The 23,688-nt window shown below is 36.9% G+C and overlaps 1 protein-coding gene across 1 annotated transcript in view; it reads right to left on the minus strand.

Moving 5' to 3' along the window:
* Positions 1-23,688, minus strand: part of STRN (striatin) — a 91,753-nt gene that overhangs the window by 36,832 nt on the left and 31,233 nt on the right. The window contains 5 exon segments of the mRNA XM_090045353.1: positions 246-356; positions 5,332-5,467; positions 10,043-10,178; positions 18,600-18,767; positions 20,327-20,405. Of these exon segments, the coding sequence (XP_089901479.1) occupies positions 246-356; positions 5,332-5,467; positions 10,043-10,178; positions 18,600-18,767; positions 20,327-20,405 (630 nt within the window).

A 23,688-nucleotide genomic window follows, 5' to 3' on the forward strand; every position in this document is an offset into this window, starting at 1 on the left:
CTTTCGAATTTAGTCAACACTAGACTGGAAAAATTATATCCCAGGCAACATCTTTCTACTTTCTCAGGCAACTGGATTGACTATCGTTAATTTCAACCCCTGAAAATTGATGAACAACAGGAAAGCAGTCAGGAGCAGCAAAGTAAAAGAGTAAGTAGTTTCAGGAAAACATTGAAAGAAAGATAGAATTAGGGGTGTGAAAGATGTGGGATTTATGATTTTAAGGTGCAATGTTTTCCACTTACTCTTCACCCCTTTTTTCCCCTTGCGCTCCTTTTTGTATTGTTCCTTGAGTTTGGTTATTACTCCCTGGTCCACATTCCAGGCTTCAGGCATGAGGCACTGGTCTTCCTTTTCTAAACAAAGTGAAACAAATGAAACATCCTTTTTCAATAATGTCACTAAGTATTTTTCACTGAAGGAGGTAGCAGCTGTTGTCAATTTTTTAAGCCTTCCTTTCAAGATGCACAGAAATAGCACTGATTGTGAATGCTATAAAATTGTTATTCACACTGCAATTTTTTTGTCCAGAATTTTTTAAGATGACAATAATTTTGAGATTCAATTTCACATGCCTAATCGCTCTACCAAAGAAAGCAGCACTCTGAACTTAAGCAACACCTGCTTGGAGATTTATTTATTTTCAGTTACATGCATGGAATGTCTATTCTGCTTTTATATATTTTTTACCAGAGAAAAATACTGTATCCATAAGTAGCAATTATATTTCTTAACTAAACCAACATTCAAAGGCTGGGTGCTGTGTCTGGATTTCATATTGATAATCCTAGTCATATGCTATCATTTATATTAAAAAGTAAGTTCATGTTACTTTGTTCAACCACTTAAAATTACATTTCACCAAGCATTCAAAAAAAAGTCTTAACGTAAAAAAAATATGACAATTAACAAATGACAGGCAAACTTTGAGTTATCAGTCTCAGAAAAATAAAGGAAACTACAGTGAAGGCAGCAGCATGCCTATACATCCAAGCTACTTCTGTATACACTAGCTCCAGAATTTGAGTAGGAGACTGATGTTAGTATGACACTGCACTTGCAAGCAAATAAACTTCTGAGAATAGGGCTTAGGTATTTCTGCATGCTGTTGCCTTGTGCTTTTAGACTCCAATATGATACACCAGCATGAACAAAGTTAGCTGGAGGCATCTTGAAAATGACCCTGCATTGTGCCACACAGACAGACCCAGAATGTCCAGTGATCTGAACATGAGACTCAGTTAGGAAGGCTGACTCTTATACAAAGCTCTCTTAAATTGTGTTGACACATGAACTAAGCCACAGATACTCAGATACCCCTGTTGCAAGACAGGGGAAAAATACTACTTACCAATATGTGTTACATGCTTTGAAAATCATAATGAAAGGTTGTATGTAACATATTAAGCATATTTCTTCCAGCACGCTGAAAGAATGGACCACAACTGCTGACTGTTACATACAGCTGAGAGCCATGTGCAGTACAGTTCCTCCATTTACATATTTATTTTAAATTAGTTTTATTTTATGACCATTCCAGCTGTTTACTTGTTGATAAAAAAAAAAAAAAAGCGCTATTATTTGAAGACCAGACCTTCTTCATTACAATTTCTTCCATAATATTTAAAATTTGTTCCGTACCCCTAACACCCAATTTTTGAAAACAGGCAAAATGATCCCATGCCTTTAAAAAAAAATACATATTTTGCTAATGGTTCATACCAGATCACTTGGCTATGAGTGGTCTGTCATTTAAGCAGTAGTTCCCAATCTGTGGTACAGGTATCACTGGGGTACACAGACAACCTTTCAGTGGTATGCACTAACAGATTTATCATAACTTTATATGACAAAAATTTGCTGGTGGTACTTAAAGGCTGAACTGAAACATTTGCTGGTAGCACTTGAAGTTGTATCATTTTAAATTGGTGGTACGCAACCTGTCAAGAGTTTGGGAATCATTGATTTAAAGGGTATATCTCGCATAATCTACACACTGAGAATGCATATTTAGAGAATTTCTTTACACAAAAGATAACTTCTGTTGTTTCAAAAAATCTGACATTTAAATCTAAAAAAGAAAACCAATTTACTTTGCACATGAGTAAACTACACCTTTTTATTAAAAAAATTCAAAGCAAGAACTTATTCTCTTAATGGATCTTTTGTGCTGGAATGTCCACAAGGTTGTCATATCCTTTTGATCTGTCCACAGATAATAGATTTTATACATAAACTGTTCCCCATACATGCTTCAGGGGAAAGGAATGCATATCAGCTCTCTGTAGAGTATGTCTCTTCTCCATTGTCAGCAAATCTGCATATTTTTCTGGGGGCAGAAGGCAAGAAATATCCCCAGAATTGTAATAACTAGCAGAGATAGAAGGAGAGGGTAGTTTGCACAAAAGGGCTAGGGCTAAGACAGATGTTATTTTGGCATTAGGGCATACAAAACATTTGTGAGAATATAGGGATAGTAATACTCAGAAGGAAATGAGGTGGTAAGTGGATAGGAAAGAGACACAGTCTATATGTGCAATAAATTTCAGAGCTGTTTTACCCAGTCAAATACTCCCGTGTGCAGTCTACATGTGCACCTGAGATGGCAGCAATTTGAGCCTGAGCAGAGCAGCCTTTGGCTGGCAGATGGCAGTATCAGAGGAGCTAGCTGGGGCATGAAAGTGCAAAACCTGCAGAGCTGTGTGACTAGGTGGCAGGCAGCCCTCACACTTTAGCACCCTCAAACCCCAGCCAACCCGTCACAATCTATATGCGTGTGTCAGTGCAGTTACTTACTCTGCCGTAAGATAAGTACTACCCCGGCAATTCTATCTTACAGCGGAGTTAATTAATTACTAATAACAGTGCATGTGCAGACAGTGATGCTTTACTGTGGAGCTAATTACTCTGCAGTACAGCACAAGTGTTGATGCACCCAGAGAAAAGCTAAAAGTGAACAACACAAGAAGATAAATGGAGGTATTCTGAAAAAAGGCTTTAACACAAAGAATAAGGGTGGTGACATGACGGAGCAAATGTCAAAACAGGGTCACTAAGTGAGAAGTGAAACAGAAAAGGCTGATCTGTCTGAATAGGCAACAAAATTAATTAGAAGAATGTCAAAAATTAACTTAGTTTCTCTCTTTCAATAAGCAAGCCTTGGGTGGGTACAAAACTGGTCAGGGAGCAGAGATTAATATCAAAGAGAATGGCAATGAAGATGCCGCAGCTGTTAATAAATAATGCAATTAAATACTTAATCAAAATCACAATTGGGAGAAGTGCCAAGGTTTGATCACCATTTGAAAAAAAAATAACTGAGTTGAGGAGACAACATAAAGGGAGAGATTTTAAATAGAAACAAGGACATTATACACAAAAAGAACATGAGAAAACAAAAGAAAAAAAGGATACAGCAGCTTTACTATTTAAATTAGATGAATAAATTAAGCCCAATCTACTTGATGTTACTGGACAGGCTAGAATTAAGGGTTATATAGTTATCTTTTACTTAATACAAGCAATAAAAACGACAGTTGAAAGAATGCAGAGTAGACAGAATAAATATCTGTTTTGAATGCTTAAAGTAGATATTGTTAACATGTACAAATGATGAAATGCAATGAGCCAAGGTGAGTTGGCATTTCTGTGTTTGGTGGAAATGGACTGGAAATGGACTAGTATTTTGAAGTTAGAGAGAGAAGTTTTAGCTGACTGTACTTTTCTTCTCCAGATTAGAAATGAAGTCTTTGCTCTCCTCAGGCAAAAATGCTTAAACATGTAGGACATAGTTGGCAAAATTGTCAGTAAATTATTTTAGGCATGAATTCTCTATAGCACACCTCTGGTACTATGCACTTGAGTATCTCTTGCATGTACTGCGTGTCATATTCAATCAAATCTTACAAATCATCTTAAACTAGTATGTAAAACGTTATATAATTTGCATACTGTTCACTGGCTACTTTTAAGAGTCTTCAAAAAGTGACCAGTTATGGCAATCAATCGTAGCTGTTTAACACATTATTATTATTAAAACTACTTAAAATTGGTTACAAAAATGTATATCAAAGCTAGAAGTCCATTTTTAAACAACATTTATATCTATATCCTTCTGCTTCCAATATACTAAGTATTTAGATATTAAATTTAAATTTCGAGTTTCATTTAAATCAAATTTACATACATGAACAACTAAAGGATTAAAAATGGCAGATCCAGGAAAAAGTTTATGTAGATAGGCCATTATAACTAATTACGGGCTGTGATATAAATAAGCTGAAAAAATCTTCTGCGAATTAAATTTCAAAAGGATTGAAAACCTATGGCTATAAAATATGCCTTAGTTTTATTGCTGCACAAAAATTGATTACTATTCAATTACTATATTACAAGATACCCATGACATTTTTCATTTTCTTTTGTTTTTTAGCAGACTTTTAAAAATATGTATTGGGCTGTTCCCAATGGAAGACAAAAAAGGTGGCAAAGGTGTTTGAGGCATTAAAATAATGTCTCAAAATAAGGCTCCTACTGACAAATGCTAGCTAATTACATTTCAGTGAAACAAATGGCAGTTACAGTAAAATCTAAAAGCAGAAAAGATAAAGTTATGATTATAACAACAAGCAACTTCCAGGATGGCTTTCAAGGCAACTATTTTTGGCAAAGCAGCAACTTTTAAATATACAGACCTAAGGGAATTCCTGTAGCTGTATTTAAATGTACTGTGATGTTATGCATTTTATCCTGTTAAACATCTATGGTGTCTAGCTCCCCAGGGAATCAATATTATGACATTGAAAAATGATGTCCAATCGTAACCCTGGAAGCCTCAGTGAAATGGCATCTATAAAAATGGGTTGGGCCATGAGATGTACAGCTTCAGCTGCCTATTTGTACACTGAATACAATAAAACTAAGTCGTTATGACTCGCATTGCTTTCTCCATGAAAGATGAAGAAAGGAGAAGTTTCAGTGCCTCTCATGTTCTTGTCCACAATATATTGATTTATTATATATGTTGTTTTATCATACTCCATCTATGGAGTCTGAATAGATTGAAAAAAATATATCGAAGCTCCACATGCAAATATTCAAACTGAATTTACAATATCTAAAATAGACAACACAACTCAAAAAGTGAGCTTCTAAGAACCTCTGCATAAAAGCTGGATATAGAAAGGTAATAATAAAATAAGCTTTTTAAAGAGTCTCAGTCTGCCTTACAAGAAGCTAGAGTAGGATTGTTTTGGACAAAATCCTGGCAAAATAGCAGTTTGTATGCTTAATCCTCTTTTTTCCCTGTGCAATCCATTAAAATTTCCTTACCCCAGTCTGTTCCATCTCCTGAACTTCTGGATTCTCCATCTCCTTCATCTGATGTAACCAAGAAATCAAATTCTTTCAAAGCTTCTTCTGTATCTCGATCTTCACTGCTATCAGACAGCACTCTTTTCCTCACAATCTAAAAAGAAACAAAGAAGGAAATTAAACTAAAAATCTATCATCTATCTAACTTTAAAATGCCCATCTTCCTTACTCATACACAGAACTCTAATAGATATATTTTTTCTCTGTTTTTACTTACTATCTATCAACACATAGGTTAATATTTTGGGTAGGGCAAAGTGGATACAACACACATACTTTAGTGTTCAAATTTTAAGTCAAATTGAAAATTCTGCCTTATAACAATCTTTCTGCTTCAAGGTAGTTAATACTCAACCTTTCAAAAGAAAAGGTTATACAAGCAATTTACAAGAGCGCAGATTACAATTAATTTACACAAACATGCACACAATTTAAGTCCAGAAGACTGCAGAGTTCTTAGTTTTGTTTCAAGAAAAGTTCATAAAGTTGAACCTTTACAAAAGGCTAAGCAGCAAGTATCATGGCACAGACAGATGTAACAACTGTACTGATACCAAAGGATCACAAAGGATGTTAACATGAAATGACTATGCCTGCATGATCCTGGTGATACAGCTGTAATGAAACCACCCCTTCCCTTTTAAAGCAGGTAATATCTAGGTTTGGTCATACCCTCAGTGACTGGTCTAAATCTGATTACATCTCTGGAAATACTATTTCTGATATTTAATTTCATGTCCGCGGGGGCAATACAGCTAAAATTGAAATACCAGAGATGAGTGCATGAGGTGATCACGGAATTCTTATTGCTCTAATTCTTCTTTGCTGGGCAAAATCATTTGGCTGTGTCTAATAGCCGAGATTTAACGACTGTTACCTCTACATGTTGAGTGTTCCTTGATCACTTCAAATACTAGCTTGATAACTTGCTAAACTTATATGATAAGCATTTTGAACTTCTAAAGCAAGAAAACTGACTGGTTAAATTACAGTTGTTTAGCTGACGTGTGCCTCAGATGCCACTAAAACTACATTAACAAATCTATTTCAATGGAAAAAAAAAAGATGTTCAATATTACCAATTTCACTTAAGACCTTATTAAAAGCCATCATAAATTCAACATAGAGGCCTGCACTCTCTAGCTCATGGAGAGACATTTCTGTTTATTCTAATCTGGCTAGAAGACTTCTTCACAGTTCCTAAGACAGAATCAATTCTAAGATCTAGAAGAAGACTAAACATTCAACTTAAACCTTGTTTCCTTGGCTTGCACAGTGAATAAACTGTATTAAAGCTGATTTTACCCAGAAGTCGCAGACATTACCTCATAGGCCATGGGTTAGTGGCAACAAGTTTGACAAAGATCCTCTGTAAAAGCATTTCTTAAGAAGAAACAAAACAAAAAAAAACAGCAAACCTCATTTATACAGTTATCTGTTTCCAAAAATTAATGATGGCTCTATCATGACTCAACTACAATTTTTAAATATATTTTAGATTAAAAAAATAAATCAGGTAAATATGATTTTTTTGGCCCAAACAAAAAAATGCATTAATTCTATGCACCTTGGATTTTTATCTGATTGCTTGTGACACCATCAAGGTGGCAATGTTAACTGGAAAGGTTAGTTATTTCAAAAAACAAAAAGAGAATGAACCAGGCAACCCTCCCCCCACCAAAGTGTTGTTATTTTTGTAATACTTTTTTTCAAATATGCTGCATACACAGCTCAGAATGAAATGCAGTAACTCAGTTTTGGGATGCAGCAAAAATCTTTTTTTCCTGCACATGAGTATTATAGCTTTAAGGCAATTTATACTATATTAAAATATATTATATTGAATATATATTAAAATATATTCAGAATCAAATATGTTCCCAATATAAAAATCAGAAAAATTAAAATGTTTAACTTCAAAACAAGGCTAAAGATTGCATTAAACAGTGTGGTCGTTTTAATACCACCTCCCCCACACGCACCAGCTGTCTATCCATTTTATGCAATGATTATTAAATGTAAAATGCAGAAACACTACTGGGGAAAATGAGCTGGGGCCAGAAGACAGAAGCCTCCCCCTTGTAGTGCAGTATCCATCTCACTGAGCCAGTCTCCCACTGGCTTCCTCTCCACATGTACATCCCTCTGAACTACCCACTGAGCCAGTGCTCAGAGGGAGCAGGGGCTGAGGGAGCTTTTGACTCTAGTTTAGTTAACCCCTGGCCGACCTTGACAGGCTCAGAAAATAGGCGGACAAAAACCTGATGGCCTTCAACATCGAAAAATGCAAGGTATTCCACATTGGGAAGAAAAACCTGCAGCATGCTTATAGGCTCGGCAGTGCTATGCCCATGGCTGAAAGGGACTTGGGTGGGGTCATGATTGACCACAAGATGAATATGAGCCACCAATATGATGTTGCAGCCGGCAAATCGAGCAAAACTCTGGCTTAGATGCTTCTCTAGCAAATCCCAGGATGTCATCCTCCCACTGTACTTGGTCTTGGTGAGGCTGCAGCTGGACTACTGTATCTAATTCTGGGCTCCACAATTTAAAATGGATGTGGAGAAGCTTGAGAGTCCAGAGGAGAGCCATGTGCATGATGAGAGGTCAGGAAAACAGGCCTTATGATGAGAGGCTGAGAGCTATGGGACTCTTCAGCCTGCAAAAACGCAGGCACAGGGGGGACCTGGTGGCTGCCTATAAGTATACAAGGGGTGTGCATCAGGATCGGGGGGAATGCCTGTTCACCAGAGCGCCCCATGGGAAGACCAGGTTGAAATGTTACAAACTTCTCCAAGACCATTTCAGGCTGGATGTAAGGAAGAACTTCTTTACAGTCCGAGCCCCCAAGGCCCGGAACAGAGTGCCGCCAGAGGGTGCAAGCACCTACTCTGGATTCTTTTAAGAGTCAATTGGACGTTAATACTGCTGGGATCGGGTGACCCCAGCTGACTTTCTGCCCCTGGGGCAGGGGGCTGGACTCGATGATCTTCCAAGGTCCCTTCCAGCCCTAATGTCTATGAAATCTATGAAGCTCATGGAAAGTAGAAGATGTCGGTTCAAATACCACTCTGGCTGAGGAGGAAAAGGACCCGAGTCTCCCTCCCCTCACAGTCACTCATTTTGATTTTTGCCATGGTTTACAATTGTTTTTGCAACCAATACTTCAGGAATCTATACTGAGTAGTGTGCCTTCTCAGATCTTTCTGAGCATGCTTACACAGCTGACTTTAAATGAGTAAGTACTACTCACCTGCCTCAAGTTGACTAGGAGGTGTTAATAAAATCTTTACATGATCTGGTGGGTATTCACAGAACAACTCTAAAGTGATTATGTTTTTTCTTAGCAGGAAGGTCCTGGAAGTTAGTAATGGAGTCACTTTGGAGTCCCCCAGGGCTCCACTGTGTCACCCTTTCTGTTCAATGCATATATAAAGCTGCTGGGCAAGACTATGCAGAGATTTGGAGGGAGGTGCCATCAGTATGCTGATGACACCCAGCTCTGCTTTTCTTCCTCATCTGACCCAGGCCCCACAGTCTCAGTCTTTTCCCAGTGTCTAGATACACTTGGGCATTGGATGTGGATGGTTTCAGTTTCAGTCAAAACTGCACAACTTGGCAAGAGATTGAGCACCTTTCAGAGAGGGGATTCAGCTTCCCCTTGTCACTCACATTTGCAGTCTTGGAGTGCCCCTGTATCCTCTGCTGCACCTGGATGGAAGTTTAGGTGGCATTAGTGCTAAGTCTTCTCACGGGGTGAGAAGACCGTGATCCTTTTTTTTTCTAGATTCAGATCTGGCAATAAACATCCATGCAACACGCTCTACATGGGACTGTCCTTGAAGACTATCTGGAAGATGCAGCTGGTGCAGAATACAGTGAGATCTCCCTTTTGACAGGGTTGGGTTGCCAGGAGGACAACTTCATATGCTCCAGAGTCTGCACTGGACACCAAAAGTTTTTCAAGTAAAATTCAAGGTGCTGGTTTTGACTCATAAGGCCCTAATCAGTCTGGACCCTACATATCTAAGAGTACCAGCTTCTCCCTTATGTCCCATTGTGATCTCTGAAGAGAGCCAAGAGCAATTCCTTGCAAGTGCCATCAATGCAGTAATTCTGCTTGATGAGAAGATGTGGGAAATTATTTTCACCAGTTGCTCCTTAACTCTACAAATCCCTCTTTCTTGAGGTCCACCAGAGCCTGAACCTGGACATCTTTCAGATACACTGTAAGATTCTGGTTGCATTTAGCAACCAAAGGTAGGCTGGGATATTGGTTTGATGGGTTCTGTTTTATGCTGATGCTCAAACTTCTCCTTCAATTTGTTTTGTTTTCTTGTTCATTCTCCTGTTTTATAAAGTATTTTGTCCTCTCACTCTAAGAGCCATACATGCAACAAACAAATGGTGGAGCTGAATTTGTGTGTTAGGGACAATTTTCACATTTCAAGGAAGCAAGCTTACCATTAGGGATAAATAAATGGAATGCATTTGTTATGCCCCTCTTCTCATATTACCAACTAGACAGTCAGATGTGAGCTCATTTAATGATTTGCAGATACACACACATTTGGGGATGTACATCATGCAAATGTGCATCTGTAAGGGATCACATTAAGCTCTTATCAGTCCACCACAAGTTTTTCAGTTGGATTTTTTGACCTACCGTTGAGGTATCAATAATTGTTTTCTCTCTTCCTTCAATGTCTTCTTCCTCTTCTTCATCACTGAATTCTGCTGCTGCATTTTCAAGAAACTTGAAAGTCTCTAACAGAGAGGCAGAGTCTGTCAATTCTGGTTTTCTGGTAACAAGAAAACAACAACAAAAAAAGAATAATGATCATCTACAAAATCTTTCTTGCATTCATGTGTTTTGCTTTTTAGTGCCCAAGAACCCACAGGATAAAAATAAGTCAGTTGGTAAAATTGGACAATGATTATATACAATTATGTTTGTGGGCAAAACAATGTAATATTAACTGTAGGTTATTTTATTACACCCTCTAATTATACCATGCTTAGCTGCAATTCCCAACTCAGCTGCTTCAGTTTTTGATGTATTTTAAAGTAGCTTCCATCTGACAAAGATGCAGATGACAAACCAGTTTCAAACAAGCACACTTTGCTGGCAACTGCAGCAGAGAGGACCAGGGTAGAATAAGCCAAGGATACTAATCTAACTTCACATACACAAGGGGGTACAGTAAGACTTCACTCTGTTATTTATGTCCTTCCATCTTACTAGGGAACAAGATATGCCAGGCTCCAGGCCTGTCAATCAGGAACATTTGAAAAGTGTTGAATTTGTTCCTGTAAAATACATTTAATGGAAAACAAATGTTTAATTCTGTATAATATATCTTTTACAAAAGTTGCCTTTTCAGTTTTAGCAGAAATTCCAAGCGTCTCTGAAGCAGGAACCATAAGGGTTGCTATGCCAACAGCTGAAGAAGAATCCAAGCAGACAAAGTAATGTTGGTAAGCATACAGTTAAAGCGATAATAAAGGAATAAATGCAACCAATTTATGAGCCCTACACGGAACAAGAACCTGAAACAAAGTCAGACAGACTTCTGACAGACTCGTACTGGGACAGAACTCCAAAGATTTTGGTAGAAAAGCAAAAGAACAGGTAGAGACAAATGACACACATTCTGCAGAGGAAGAAAACATGAAACCTAAATGTTAAACTATCAGGCAATCTGCCTGCAACTCCTACAGCTAATAATACCCAAGGTTCTCTCTCCATTGGTAATCACAATAAAAAAAAAATCCTACTGTTACTAATAATATATTTCAGTTACAGGGGTGTAGGTTGTAGTCGCGTTGGTCTGAGGACATAGGCTGACAAGGTTCTTTGGGTGAATCTAATATCTTTTATTAGACCAACTTAAATAGTTGGAAAAAAAATTTTAAGCAAGCTTTTGGGTTTAAAAACCCTTTGTCAGGCTGAGGAAGTCTGCAGCTGGCGTGTGCTCTTCCTGGATGAGTACACACCGACAGCAGAGACTTCCTCAGCCTGACAAAAGGTTTTTAAACCTGAAAACTTGCTTAAAATTTTTTCCAACTATTTAAGTTCGTCTAATAAAAGGTATCAGATTCACCCAAAGAACCCTGTCTGCCTATATTTCAGTTAGCATTTTTGAGAAAAATACTGTGCCTTTGTGCACTTGATAACACTTTAAGGACAGTAACTTTTACAGTCACAGGATTATACTTTACTGTTGGTATGGATCTTTCATATAGCAACAGGAAAAAAGGTCATTTAATCTAAATAGGCGATTGTAAAAGCCAAGAAATTGACAGGAGTACCTGAAATCACTTGTAATTTACACAAAAAAGAAACCCACAAAAAACCCCTTACCTGTTATACTAGAATACTAGGCAGAAAAGAAGTTGTAAGTAGTTGCAAAAATGAAACCAGAAATTGAAAGCTGAGGTTGATGTGTGAAGTACAGTCCTGAGAAAGATGCAAAGTTGATGCAAAAGAATGACAGAGGTAGCCAAAAGGAGTAAGGAACTGCTGCACTATGGCAAAAAAGTAAATATGAGGCCCGGGTGGGGCCATGTCTTCCAACTACTTTTGCTGACTTTTTTCCTTTAAAATTATACCATGGCCTAGTATTGCAGCAATACTTGTCTCCTTCAGAGCCAGGTTGCCTCCTGGATCTACTGCAGATATGACCAACCTGAAAGATTTCTTCTGAGTTGTGTTTCATATGCTGTTTTAATAATTTCAGATTTAGAACATGCTTAAATCCTACTTAGGCTAATAGACAATTTTACCATCTCCTTAATTCTGACCTCTCAGTACTCCATACATAGCATAGCATTTAAAAGCCTGCACTTAGCCTTACAGAATATCACCACACTAGTCAGCTAAACCTTCATTTCCTGCGTCAAGCTGCTGTATAAAATTATATGGTTCCAGATTAAAGAAAAAAAATTAATTGGTTTAGGATCCTTTCAGTTCAGAAAGTAACTCAAAAAGTTACCAACACAAAAAGGCTCTCAAGGTCTAAAATTTTAGAGGCTACATAGATCCAGGTTTGAACTGTGCAAAACATGGAAAATATAGGGAAACTCACTTCTGCACGTTAATAAGTGATGCTACTGAGACCGCATACTGCAGATACTTCCCTTTGCTTCTCTAATATGATTCCATAATATATAATAAATTTAAATTCAAATAGCTTAAATGGATGTTGAAGATAAATATTGTCTTTGTAATAACACCTCAGATTTTTCCATTTATTTGTATTTCTATTTGCCCACCCTAGCTCTTGGAAGGCTTCCTGTACTAATTTTGGGGAAGGAGATTATAAACTTCTCTTGACACCCAATGTGACAAAAAGCCATCAGTTTCTTTTCGTGGTGGGGAGGAAGACTATGAAGTGTTCGGTTGCGAGCAACTAATCTAACAATTAGTATCCAATACCAAAAGACAGGTCATCTTAAAATCAGATTTTATTGATAAAATTACAGAAGAAGAAAGGAAATCCACAACATAATTCTATTAAAGAAAGGGTTCACTTTAACCTAACCAAAAAAATATGTATTTCTAGGGGATCAAAACAGAAGGCTTCTTTAGAGCACTAGAAACATTTCATGACATGACCCAGGAAGGAAGGAGCATGTGCTAACAAACTATACCTGATACCAGTGACCTGGTACAGTCTCCCAAACCATATCTGTGGACTCAGTCCTCATTTACTATTAAAAACTGGGCTGAGACCATTATATCTAATACTGTCTTCTCATAGTATTAAAATTCTTATAACCACACAATGAGATCCAGGCCACGTATATGCAGCTTAACTGAATATATGGAAATAAATAAAACATGTAATCACCATACGCAGTTATGTGCAAGGTAAAAACAACATTAGACAGGCCAGACAGTATTCACAATCTTTTTGAAAGTTTTGTTTTGAATTAGCACACAGTATGCAAGAAACAGGCAATGCACACTAAAACCAGGAAGTAACACTTACAAAATGGTTTGGATGCAATTTGCAAGTTTACCAACTGAAGAGACTTTCAGACTATACAATGTAATGTCCCAAGCATACATGCAAAGATAAGGCTGTTTGACTAGTTAGATCACTGCATCACAACAAATCAAACAAACTTTGTAAGAAACAACCCACTAGAATGCTTGGAGTAACTTACAAAAAGTTACTTCCTTATTAACGTCTCATCTTCCCTGCCTTCCTCACCCCTATTTCATGTCTTTCTGCTTCTTCCTCCAAGCCCATAAGAGACTTGTGTGAGGTTTCCAAGAACAAGCTGCAAGCCTTAAGCCATAGTTCTCTACCAGGGTCTTCTAAAGAGAAGCTGCTATCACTGACTCCACTTCCCATTGGATTAATGGAAACGGGGCTTGGCTTCAAGGAATAAGTGTCTCATGGCAAGGTGTTGCTTTTTCTTTAATTATTATTTAGAGATCAGCTATAAGGAACAAGGGCAACAGTGTTCCTTGTAGAAGCCATGCATAAATGCATCTGCTGTGAATACCTACTTTATTTTGTAGCCCTGCTTAGGGCAAGGCAAGAGACAGCCAAGGATAAATAAAGAAGGGGAAGGAAGAGGGGGGAAGGGAAAGAAGTGATTTTTAAAACTCAACTAGATTTCCAATTTTTAATTCATTATGCATGTCTAATATACACACACTATTTGGGAATTATTTTCTTTTGCAGATCAGTAGTACCAAAATTTGAAAGGTTTAATTTCTTTTTTAAACCATTTTATAAGCAAGGAGATGCACAACACTACATACGTCCATAAGCCAGTATGCACAGAGCAGTTTGATTAAATGTGTAAGTGCCAAAAGGATTTACGGATGCATGAGAGTTATTCAGGTAATCTGTTTTTGAACTAGAATGATGGTCACTTGCTTAAGTCTTCATTGGAATGATTTGTTTTACTCTAGAAATTAAAGTCTTAATAATTGTTTCATTATAAGCTTGATAAGAAGTAGGAGCATAACCCATTACATTTTTTAACTGAGGTTTCTTTTCTTATGTGCAAGAAATGCAAGAGAAATCAAACATAGTACAATAAAAGGATTAGTTAGTTTTTAAAGAAAGACTGAGTATATGCCAATTGGCCTTAAATTTTTCTTATTTTTTTTTTTTTAACTTTAATTAAAAAACATGTTAAACTGTTGGAATGAACTTTCACTGGTCATTTAACTACAGCTTCTAATCTCTGAGTCCCCTTATCAAGTCCTAACCATAATAAGTTATTTGGTAATATATATTTTATTCCTTTTTCCATTTTGTTCCATTATGATGTCTGTTTCTGTCCATGTCAAATAAATACCTCCGAGATTAATATAGACTGACCAGGACTCAATTAAAGGAAGGAACCAATTAAAAAAAAAAGGGGTTAATGCATTAAATTAAAAATTCTTTCTTGTCACATAAGATCATGTTGTATTTCGTTGAGACAGTTTTCATTCATTTGTGTTTACAACATAGATCATTTAATGGAGAAAAAAGCACCCATTCCTCTCACTGCAGGCTTTCCCACACCAACTTTTCAGTTGGTCTAATAAAGACATCACATTTACCCAAATAACCTTGTCTGCCTATTGCAGGCATTTTGGAATTTTACATTATTAGAAAGTTAATTTTTAGTATTTATTTCTGAATTCATTCATGCCAAGGAGCGGTACTTATCTTTTGTAATGCAAGTGACTTGATCTGACGAAAGTGAATATAGATCCCCTTTAAAATACCATGAGACAAGTAGGAAGAGGATTAAATCAAATGTCAAGTGACCAAAATAATGTTTTCATCTATGGAATCAAAATCTTCCAGGAACACTCCAAATCCACATGGTGCTCTTGAATGTTAAAGTTTTCATGAGGTTCTGTACATTAGCAGATACAAATGTGTCAAAATACAGGTACCTGGCTATATGCGCAGTGGTTACTAATACACAGCCATCAAGTTGCTTTAACTAAGAAAGAGCAGGTTTAACTTAATTTTAGTTTTTGAAACTGGCATTATTGTCAGAAAAAGGGACAAAATGATTATTGAGCTTAGAGAAAATGGCTTTGTAGACCACAACATTCTTGGAAATCCAACTTCATGTGGTTAGGAAGATGAAACGAGCCAGCATTACAGCTTTCTGAAGTACTGAGAACCTGATGGATCGAGTTAAGCATTTTAAAGTAAAAAAGCAGCAAGCAACTATCTTCGTATTAACACTGCAGTAGAAGTGCTGCTTATTGCTCCCCACCCACATGGGCAAGCTGGACATCTGCCTCCTATCAAGAGTCCCAAGAATTCCCAGCTGCTCCTCGATCTCTAAGGAAAGGCAAGTACTTAGAGCCAGTACTATGGTGCTGAATGTCAGAATGCTAGGTCTTTAATGCAAGTATGGCAAGATATGGCACAACAAGAGAGGGGCAACTCCCTCCATTTTTTTAAGTGTACCTACCAGTTTGTCTCTCTTCCTCCTTCCCTTATTCTCCACCCACAAGATTTTTCTTTCCTGGTTTCCCTTAATTGCTTGCCTGTTCTTCTAGCCATTTTCATTTGTTCTTAGTTTGCCACAGCACCATTCCTCTTCCTCTACTATTGCAATGATGGCATGCCCTCTTGTTCAGTGCTGCTCCTGGTGCCTCCCAGCTCAAGTTCATTCTGGCTTTAACATTCTCCATCCACACTCCATATACTGTGGAAGTGGGAAGGAAACAACAGCTGAATCAATTCCCCACTTTTGGGGGTAGCAAATAGTTTGGGACTAATAAGACATCTCTCTGAGTGCTCTGATCCTCCCTATGGGCCAGTGCACCGTGGGATAGGCATTTAAATTCATCCCACGTCTGCCTAAAGTTTAGGCATATTACAATTTACACTTCTTTAGAGGCTGTACTGCTTGGGTGTGGGATTGGCAGTTTTAAGTCTTTAAAGGCTGAGCAAGCATTTGGACTGGAATTGGCACATCCTGTTTGTCCTGAATCTCCAGCACCTACTTGGCTCAGGTGCTCTAGTAGAGGTTGCAAAAGCAAATAGGCCCTACAATCCACATGGATTAAGCAAAGGGTAACACCTTATCTGGCGCAGGAACACCTCAGCCAACTTATGACAAACCTACTCCCCTCATTGTTGTCTGGTCTCCAACCTGATTCAGCGTTGTAAGCAAATGATAATGTGGCTAGAAGGAGGTAGAAGGCGAGATATCATATAGCGCCAGTCAGGAATTACAAAATTCTGCAGCATTCACTAGTCCAAAAGGCATGAGCAGCCTTTTGCCTGGAGATGTGGAATACCTCCTGCACCAATATGCACAGGATGGTGGCTGAACTACAAGTATCCAAAATATTCACAACACAGAAGACCAATTTTTCACTCATCTCAGCAAAAAATTCTCCTCAAACTTTCAGTAAAAACCAGACTTCCCTTGCTTCCAAAGAAACACAAGCCAGCCAGTTTGAACTAAGATCAAGAGATGCATGATAAACTGTGAGCACTGAGACAATATTGAAAAAATGTCAGAAAACTCCACTTAGAAATTCCTCTACTGCAAAAACTTAGGATGTAGAGACCAGCTGAACCAGAAAGTTTAGTTGTATACTGTACATATCAAACATTCAGGTGCTCAGCTAAACATTTTCTGCATCACAAGTGAGCCAGGAACAAAAAGTTCCTCAAAGAGGACATGCATTAACATCAAACTGCAATGGCAAATCTTGTAGAATGACAATATTCAGCCAAACATGGTATTACTGAGCACCCACATCCAGAATCAGCCTGCAAATCTAAAATGTCAACTTTATTTATATCAGATCTAGCACTACCTAAAACAAAAGCTCATGGAAGAAGTATTACACCACAATATGCATAACCATTAGAAGGAGGTCAGAACTTATTTGATGAAGGAGCCCAGACAAATTATCTGTCGTTAGCTCCAAGGCTCATCGCCTCTCAGCCTTAACAGGTCTCCACAAATTTGCTGACTATTCCATTCCGATGCAAAACAGCCATCACATAACCTCACTCTCTCTAGCCATCTTCAATTAAAAAAGAAAAAGAAAAACGACAACACGTACACATAGGAATTCTCACTCTGACTGTAAAAAGGACAAGCTTCTCCCATTTTTTACCCAAGATAGATACCATCTCCTTCCAGCCTGAAAGGGTGTATAACAGAGGTTACACACCAAAATTTCCCATCTCACAACCTAACGTGAAGTATATAATTAGCTCATGTCCATTGGGTAATCTCCCTAAACACAGACCAGCTGCTTTACTGGCTCTGATTACTGTAATGAATTCTCTTCAGATTAGGAAGCGTCACAAAGCAACATTGTGCCTTGGAATATAGTGGGGACTGCAGTCTGCTATTTTTAAACCGTACTTGCTTTTGAAACAAGAGGCAAAATCATAAATTAAACCCCGTGTTGGCAATGGTGCTGCCTTCTGAAGTAAAACTCAGACTTTTTTTTTTAAATCTAGCACTTCATAAACTATTGTATTTAAAATCAGCAGCCACAAACTAATTTTGCTGGAATGTCTAAAAGCAAGCATTCAGAAACATTTTAATTGTAATAAGTTTCTTCTAGAAAGAGGAAAACAATTTAATAAATGAAGCATAAACTTTATTTTATTCTGTCTGCCATCTTTGTGGTGGTATCAGAGATATCAAGAAAGTGACAAGCACGCACATGTGGAAGCTACATGTAGATTTTACCTGCATTCTCACATATTTATTAACATAAATGTCAGCAGCAAAGTTGAGTATTTATAAAAGTTGGAAGCCAGTTATGCATATTAAAAACATTTCCAGATGCTGTAAAATCCTTCACCTTATACAGATTATTTAGTCCTCATATACGGCATCTTATACCAGAATATTGAAGACTATAGTACAATTTTGAGAGTATTAGCAAGCCAAAGGAAAATTCTGTTGGCCCAGTAATTGACATATTCCTTTCAGCATTTAAAGAACATAACCTTAAAGTCAGAAGGCTTAATTTCCTGTAGTGTCACTTAAATAATAAATTGCTTCTTTATGGAAATTTTCAATAATTAAAGTGGGGCTTCCACGTTAATACCTAACTATTTAATAATTAAGTTGGCTAGAAATATTCAGTCAGTTTGGAATCTAGAAAGAAGAGTCATAAAAATCTTTCATGCGAATAAAATCTTTCACAAACAAATAATTTACACACACATTAAAAGGTAACATTTGTCATGTCCAGAACTTACCCAATCATTACGTTTTCTTTAATCTGGGCCTCTGTGCCATTTACCATTGGCTCTTGGTTTTTGTTATTTTCTCTGTCTGAGGCATCATTTGAAAGGCCCAACAAAGCTCGCACACGTTTTGACTTCACATCCAGTATTGTATCCGTGTAACCCACTTCCTGTAGATACCTGTAGGAGTAGAACTCATGCTAGACTTTCATGCAGATCTGTGTAATCTATATGACTTTTTAAATCTTTATATAAAAGATACTCCCTAAACTCCTCTCCGGTACAAAGCTTAGCGAAGTATGGTGCTGTGCTAATGAAACATTATAATAAATTGTCTTGTACCAGCTGCAGAGGGAATCGTTTCTTGCAGTACCAGCCTGTACAGTCACTGAGAAAAAATCAAAGAGCCTAGTAGTCAGAGGTTATACAATACGTTATTCATTGCATTTACCAAGATAGATGGAAAAAGAACTATGAATAAACTGTAAATGATTTTTAATTAAAAAAATCCCAAACCATTTCATACACCGTATAGCTATTTTGTTTTTATAGGAATTTCATGAACATCTAAAGTAAAATAAAAAAAAAATCTAACTTAAAATCTGCCTCCTAGATAACCTTTACACAAAGCCTGTACATACCTACTGTGACAATTTTCTACTCTTTGACTAGTTATGCCAGTACAAACAACCAGTTTTATGATCAAATACGTATATACACATTTAGTAGAGTACCCAACTGTTTTGTTAAACTGGAACAACCATGCAGAATGTGAATTTCGCTCATTTACATAAAGGGTGACAGCTAAGGCCTAAAAGGTTCATTGAGCCTTGGAGTCAGACTGTCTGAAGTGTAAAGCTGGCTGATATGGATATGCAGATAGGCAGTCAAGTTAATCTGAAGTCATGCAGAAGACAGGGTAGACAGGTACCTTACAGTGTAACTAAGTAAGATATATGGATATGTGGCACAGCCCTGTACAAATCCCTTAATCTCTCAGCCCCAAATCTGTAAAATGAGTTTAAAATACACGTTGTATCTCCTTTGACAACAGATTTGGGGATTTAACACAGAATGTGTATTTTCCCAGATATAACTGGATGGCAATAGGACATAAATGGAGTTCAACATATACCTGCCCATAGGAAACTGCTTCTGAGCATGCACGATGAACTAAGTCCAACTATGTAGCATGAAAAATAATTGCATTTACTAACTTAGGTGTCTAGGAGGTGTGTGAGTAGCACTAAGATCTGGGCTTTACACACTTGCATACCACCGATATATAACAGATGGACTCAGACATGGACCAAGTAAGATTGTTTCATGGATGTGTTAAAAGTTAGTCAAAATTAGAAAAAAAATATGTAAACATGTGAAAAAAATCTGAAAGGTAAAAGTTGTTCTTATTTCACATGGTTCTAGAAGGAATAATCTTATCTCTTGAATTTTTGCTAAATATTTTAAGGGAAAAATAAATGTTAAGATTTCTCTAACCTCTTTTCCCTATTAACCTTCCTATAACACCCACCAGAAACAGTTTGTTTTAAACTGTGAAACTTACCAACACTTCTAAAAAACTTTCTGTGCTGTAACAGCCCTTCCAGAGAAGGTTAAGCGCTTACACTAACTTTTCAGGAAAGAAAAATCAGATGGAAATATTAAAATACAGTAGTCAGATTCAGTGTTGATACCTTTCAGTCAAGCTCCCATCTTTGAACATTAATTGTGACACTTACTGTCTCAGCAGCTGTCGCCCTTGTTTCCAAATTAGCTGACTGTTTTGTTGTGGCTGAACTTCCGTTTCATTCCCTTCATCTGGAAAAGATTGTTTCATTAGAAAATGTTTTCCCATTTTTTATTTAAAAGAGGATTTGAGTTTAATTTAAGAGCAAGTCAGACTGAATTACCTCTTTAACATTCAAAACACAGTTCAAAGAACTTTAAGGATGACTTCCTTTCCTTTTTTCTGTGTCCTTGTTACAAGGTATTTAGCAGAATTCACAGATTTGTTGGAATCTGCCAGGACACACTGTAAGCACTTCTGCTATGGTCTCAAACTTGTGACCTGACTCCTGGGCTGTAAACTGTACGTCTTAGTACCCATGCCACCCCAGCCCTTTAAGATGGATTCAAAGTAAAAAATAAAATAAAATAAAATAAAAATTAAGTATTATGGAACCGCTGTATCACTTGTACACTACATTGACTGCCATCAGCATTCTTAAAACAAGTTATACTTATCAACATCACTTCCCTTATGGCTCTCACCCATCACGTCATCAATGTAAAACAAAAGTCTCTAGATATACATGCTTTTGAAGAAAAAAATTGGAAAATCCTTTTCCAATTTCTTTTTCTTCAAAAGCATGTATATCTAGAGTTCTGTACTAGCATTAAGTGCCTCAATCAGAGTTTAAATTCATATAAAAGAAACTTTTATGGTTTCACTGGTAACTGAACGGTCCATCAATCCTTACAATTTATGAAGGATTTCATCACACCATTATGAACTAACATCAAGTTCCACCCATATTTTATTTTTTGTAGTGAAGGGGGAAAAAAGGTGTGGCTGATTTTTGTTGATATATGCAATTTTCTTCTGCCCATAGTTATTTAAAAAAACATTTAGCAAATTTTCAAATTTTTCATGCCCATAGGTCAGGATCTAATGTTACTCTGTAAAAACCTGCAGAAAAATTCCAATGTCTGTCCTATAAACCATTAGGAAACGGAACGTACTTAGAAGCTGGCTAAAGATCCTTATGCATGACCAACCAGATAGATTTAATATATAAAACAATGTGTTGCATAAGCGTGTGATGATCAGGGATGGACAGTGACCTCTGTACCTAATTTAAGCTTATATTGCTCAAGTAAAAAAATCCAGGTTTGTTATCTACTATTGCAAACTCATGACCTATTATATTGCCCAGCAGCTAAAGGAAGAACAGAGTAACACTGTAAAAATATAACTAGAGAACCAAAAGCTTCTACATTATAATCCCAGTTAATCATTGATTTGATATGCAGCTTTGAGATTTCCATTTTCAAGAGTGGGATTAATACTTTTACTTACCAAAGGGACCAAGATTAATTGACATTTATATAGCACTTATGTATAAAGTACGCCATCTGTATGTTAAATACTTTGCAACCTTGAATCTATATGTTTGTCCAGGAATAGCAATGAAAATAAATGTACACATTGTTTTCTGAAGACAGTTGGATCCACCCTGCAACTATCAAAGCCTGTTTTAAGTAAAAGACCATTAAACATCAAGACTGAAGAAAAGTTTGTGCTTTACGACCACTCCCGAGACTGTACGCTTTTCCTTTGGAGGCCACCTTGGTTAAATGTATAAACACCCCAGAAGATAGAATTGTACTCCCCCCCCCGCAAAATAAATCCCATTATCCTTTACAATTGAAAGTGAAGAAGCTTGGACCACTTGCCCAATAGGTCAAATGAGGCTTTTACGGGAATGTTGTATAGAATGCAGAAAATGCATTGTTCTAATTAAGAGTGCTCTTAGCAGAATTACTACAGAATCCAAGATTTCAGATAGAACCCAAATAACAGGGACTTTAGGTTGAAGTATTGTAAAGATTTGCCTCAATATTCTTCCTACTTTTCTAGAGAAACATGTAGATAGGCAAGCATCTAATGCACTAAGGACAATTATCATGGATTACAAGGATTATACTGATTAGGAGCTCAGTCCTGATGGTACATGCTTATAATGCCGGAACCTCTAATCTTTTGGCAGCTACGGGAAGAATATGATGGACTATTTCTCCAATTCAGATAAGAGCACAGTAGCTTAACTTGTTAAGAAACAAGTTGCAATAAAGTTCAGAACCAAGGCATTTTATATATATTTAGGAAAAGACAAGTCGCGTGCCAAATTTGACAAGCAGGTATTTTCAGACTCTTTTCTAGATTAAGCTGTGCAAGTCTCTTCACCACAGCATATGCAGATACAACAACTGTGTCGCTAAACTGTTTTACCTCTGGCTGATCCTAGAGTGATGCAAATGTAGCAAGACCACTTTCACTTGAACCCTAAGTCACTTCGCTTGCCTACAGGGGTCAAAGTTAGGGAGATTTAACTCATTAGTTAAACAAGTCTTATCATGACATGTTATATTATATGTTATGATAAGACAAGATCTTGCAGATCTAATAGTTGTAGTGTAGTAACTGATGCATGCTCTTGTGCAATAGCTACCCATCCTCTTTTAAAGAGGCTAAAATGCAGTTTTGTCCATATCCTAGGACACATTTTCCTCAGCAAATGGCATGGCTAAGATCTGCAGGGACCATGTTAATGTTCGCTTTTTTTAGTTGTACCAGAGAACAATGTTTTAGAATTATTTCTCATTCCTTTTTCTCCTTCAGGACTTAATCCAAAATCTGGATCTTAGGTTAGAGACAAGAAAGGCCTTTTGAACAACGTTTGCTGTGCTGACCAAAACAAAAAGGAAATTTTAATTCTTCCTTTTCTTTAGCTTCAAAGTCACTCTATTTAGTTATCAGAAAGAGATCCATATTTTGGAGAAATGAGTAATTAAATTATGCAGCGATCCAGTGAGGAGTTATCCAATACTAGCAGAGTATTCACTAATTGTTATACATTTTCTATTAGTTTTATAAAAATTATATACCATTATATTTTTCATTAGTTTTATAAAAACCCAGTAATATCCATCTTTAATGGATATTAAAAAAAAAACACCTTTAATTTATCTCTAATTTGCATTTCTTTCAGTTTTTTTGGCAATCTGAAAAGCTCGTAAATCAAGACAAAATACATTATGCACCGCATGCTAATTATATTACATTGGTAATGCACAGTAACTCTTCCAAAATAATAAAGTTCCCAAGATACACTTCCCCCAACTTTTTGCCATGCCAGAATGTTCTTAGTTTAAAAAACAAAAACACCCATGCATTTACTTTAGAGCTTACATTTTTACCCATATTCATTTGATGGCCCTATTACAAAATATAGATAAAACTCACCAAACCCCCCCACCCCATAAAAGACCCACCCCAAGAAACTAATGTTTTAAAAACTACTTTTACAAGCTACATTAA

The sequence above is a fragment of the Crocodylus siamensis genome, chromosome 1, assembly GCF_052110815.1.
Source record: "Crocodylus siamensis isolate JL-2025a chromosome 1, ASM5211081v1, whole genome shotgun sequence".
NCBI lineage: Eukaryota > Metazoa > Chordata > Crocodylia > Crocodylidae > Crocodylus > Crocodylus siamensis.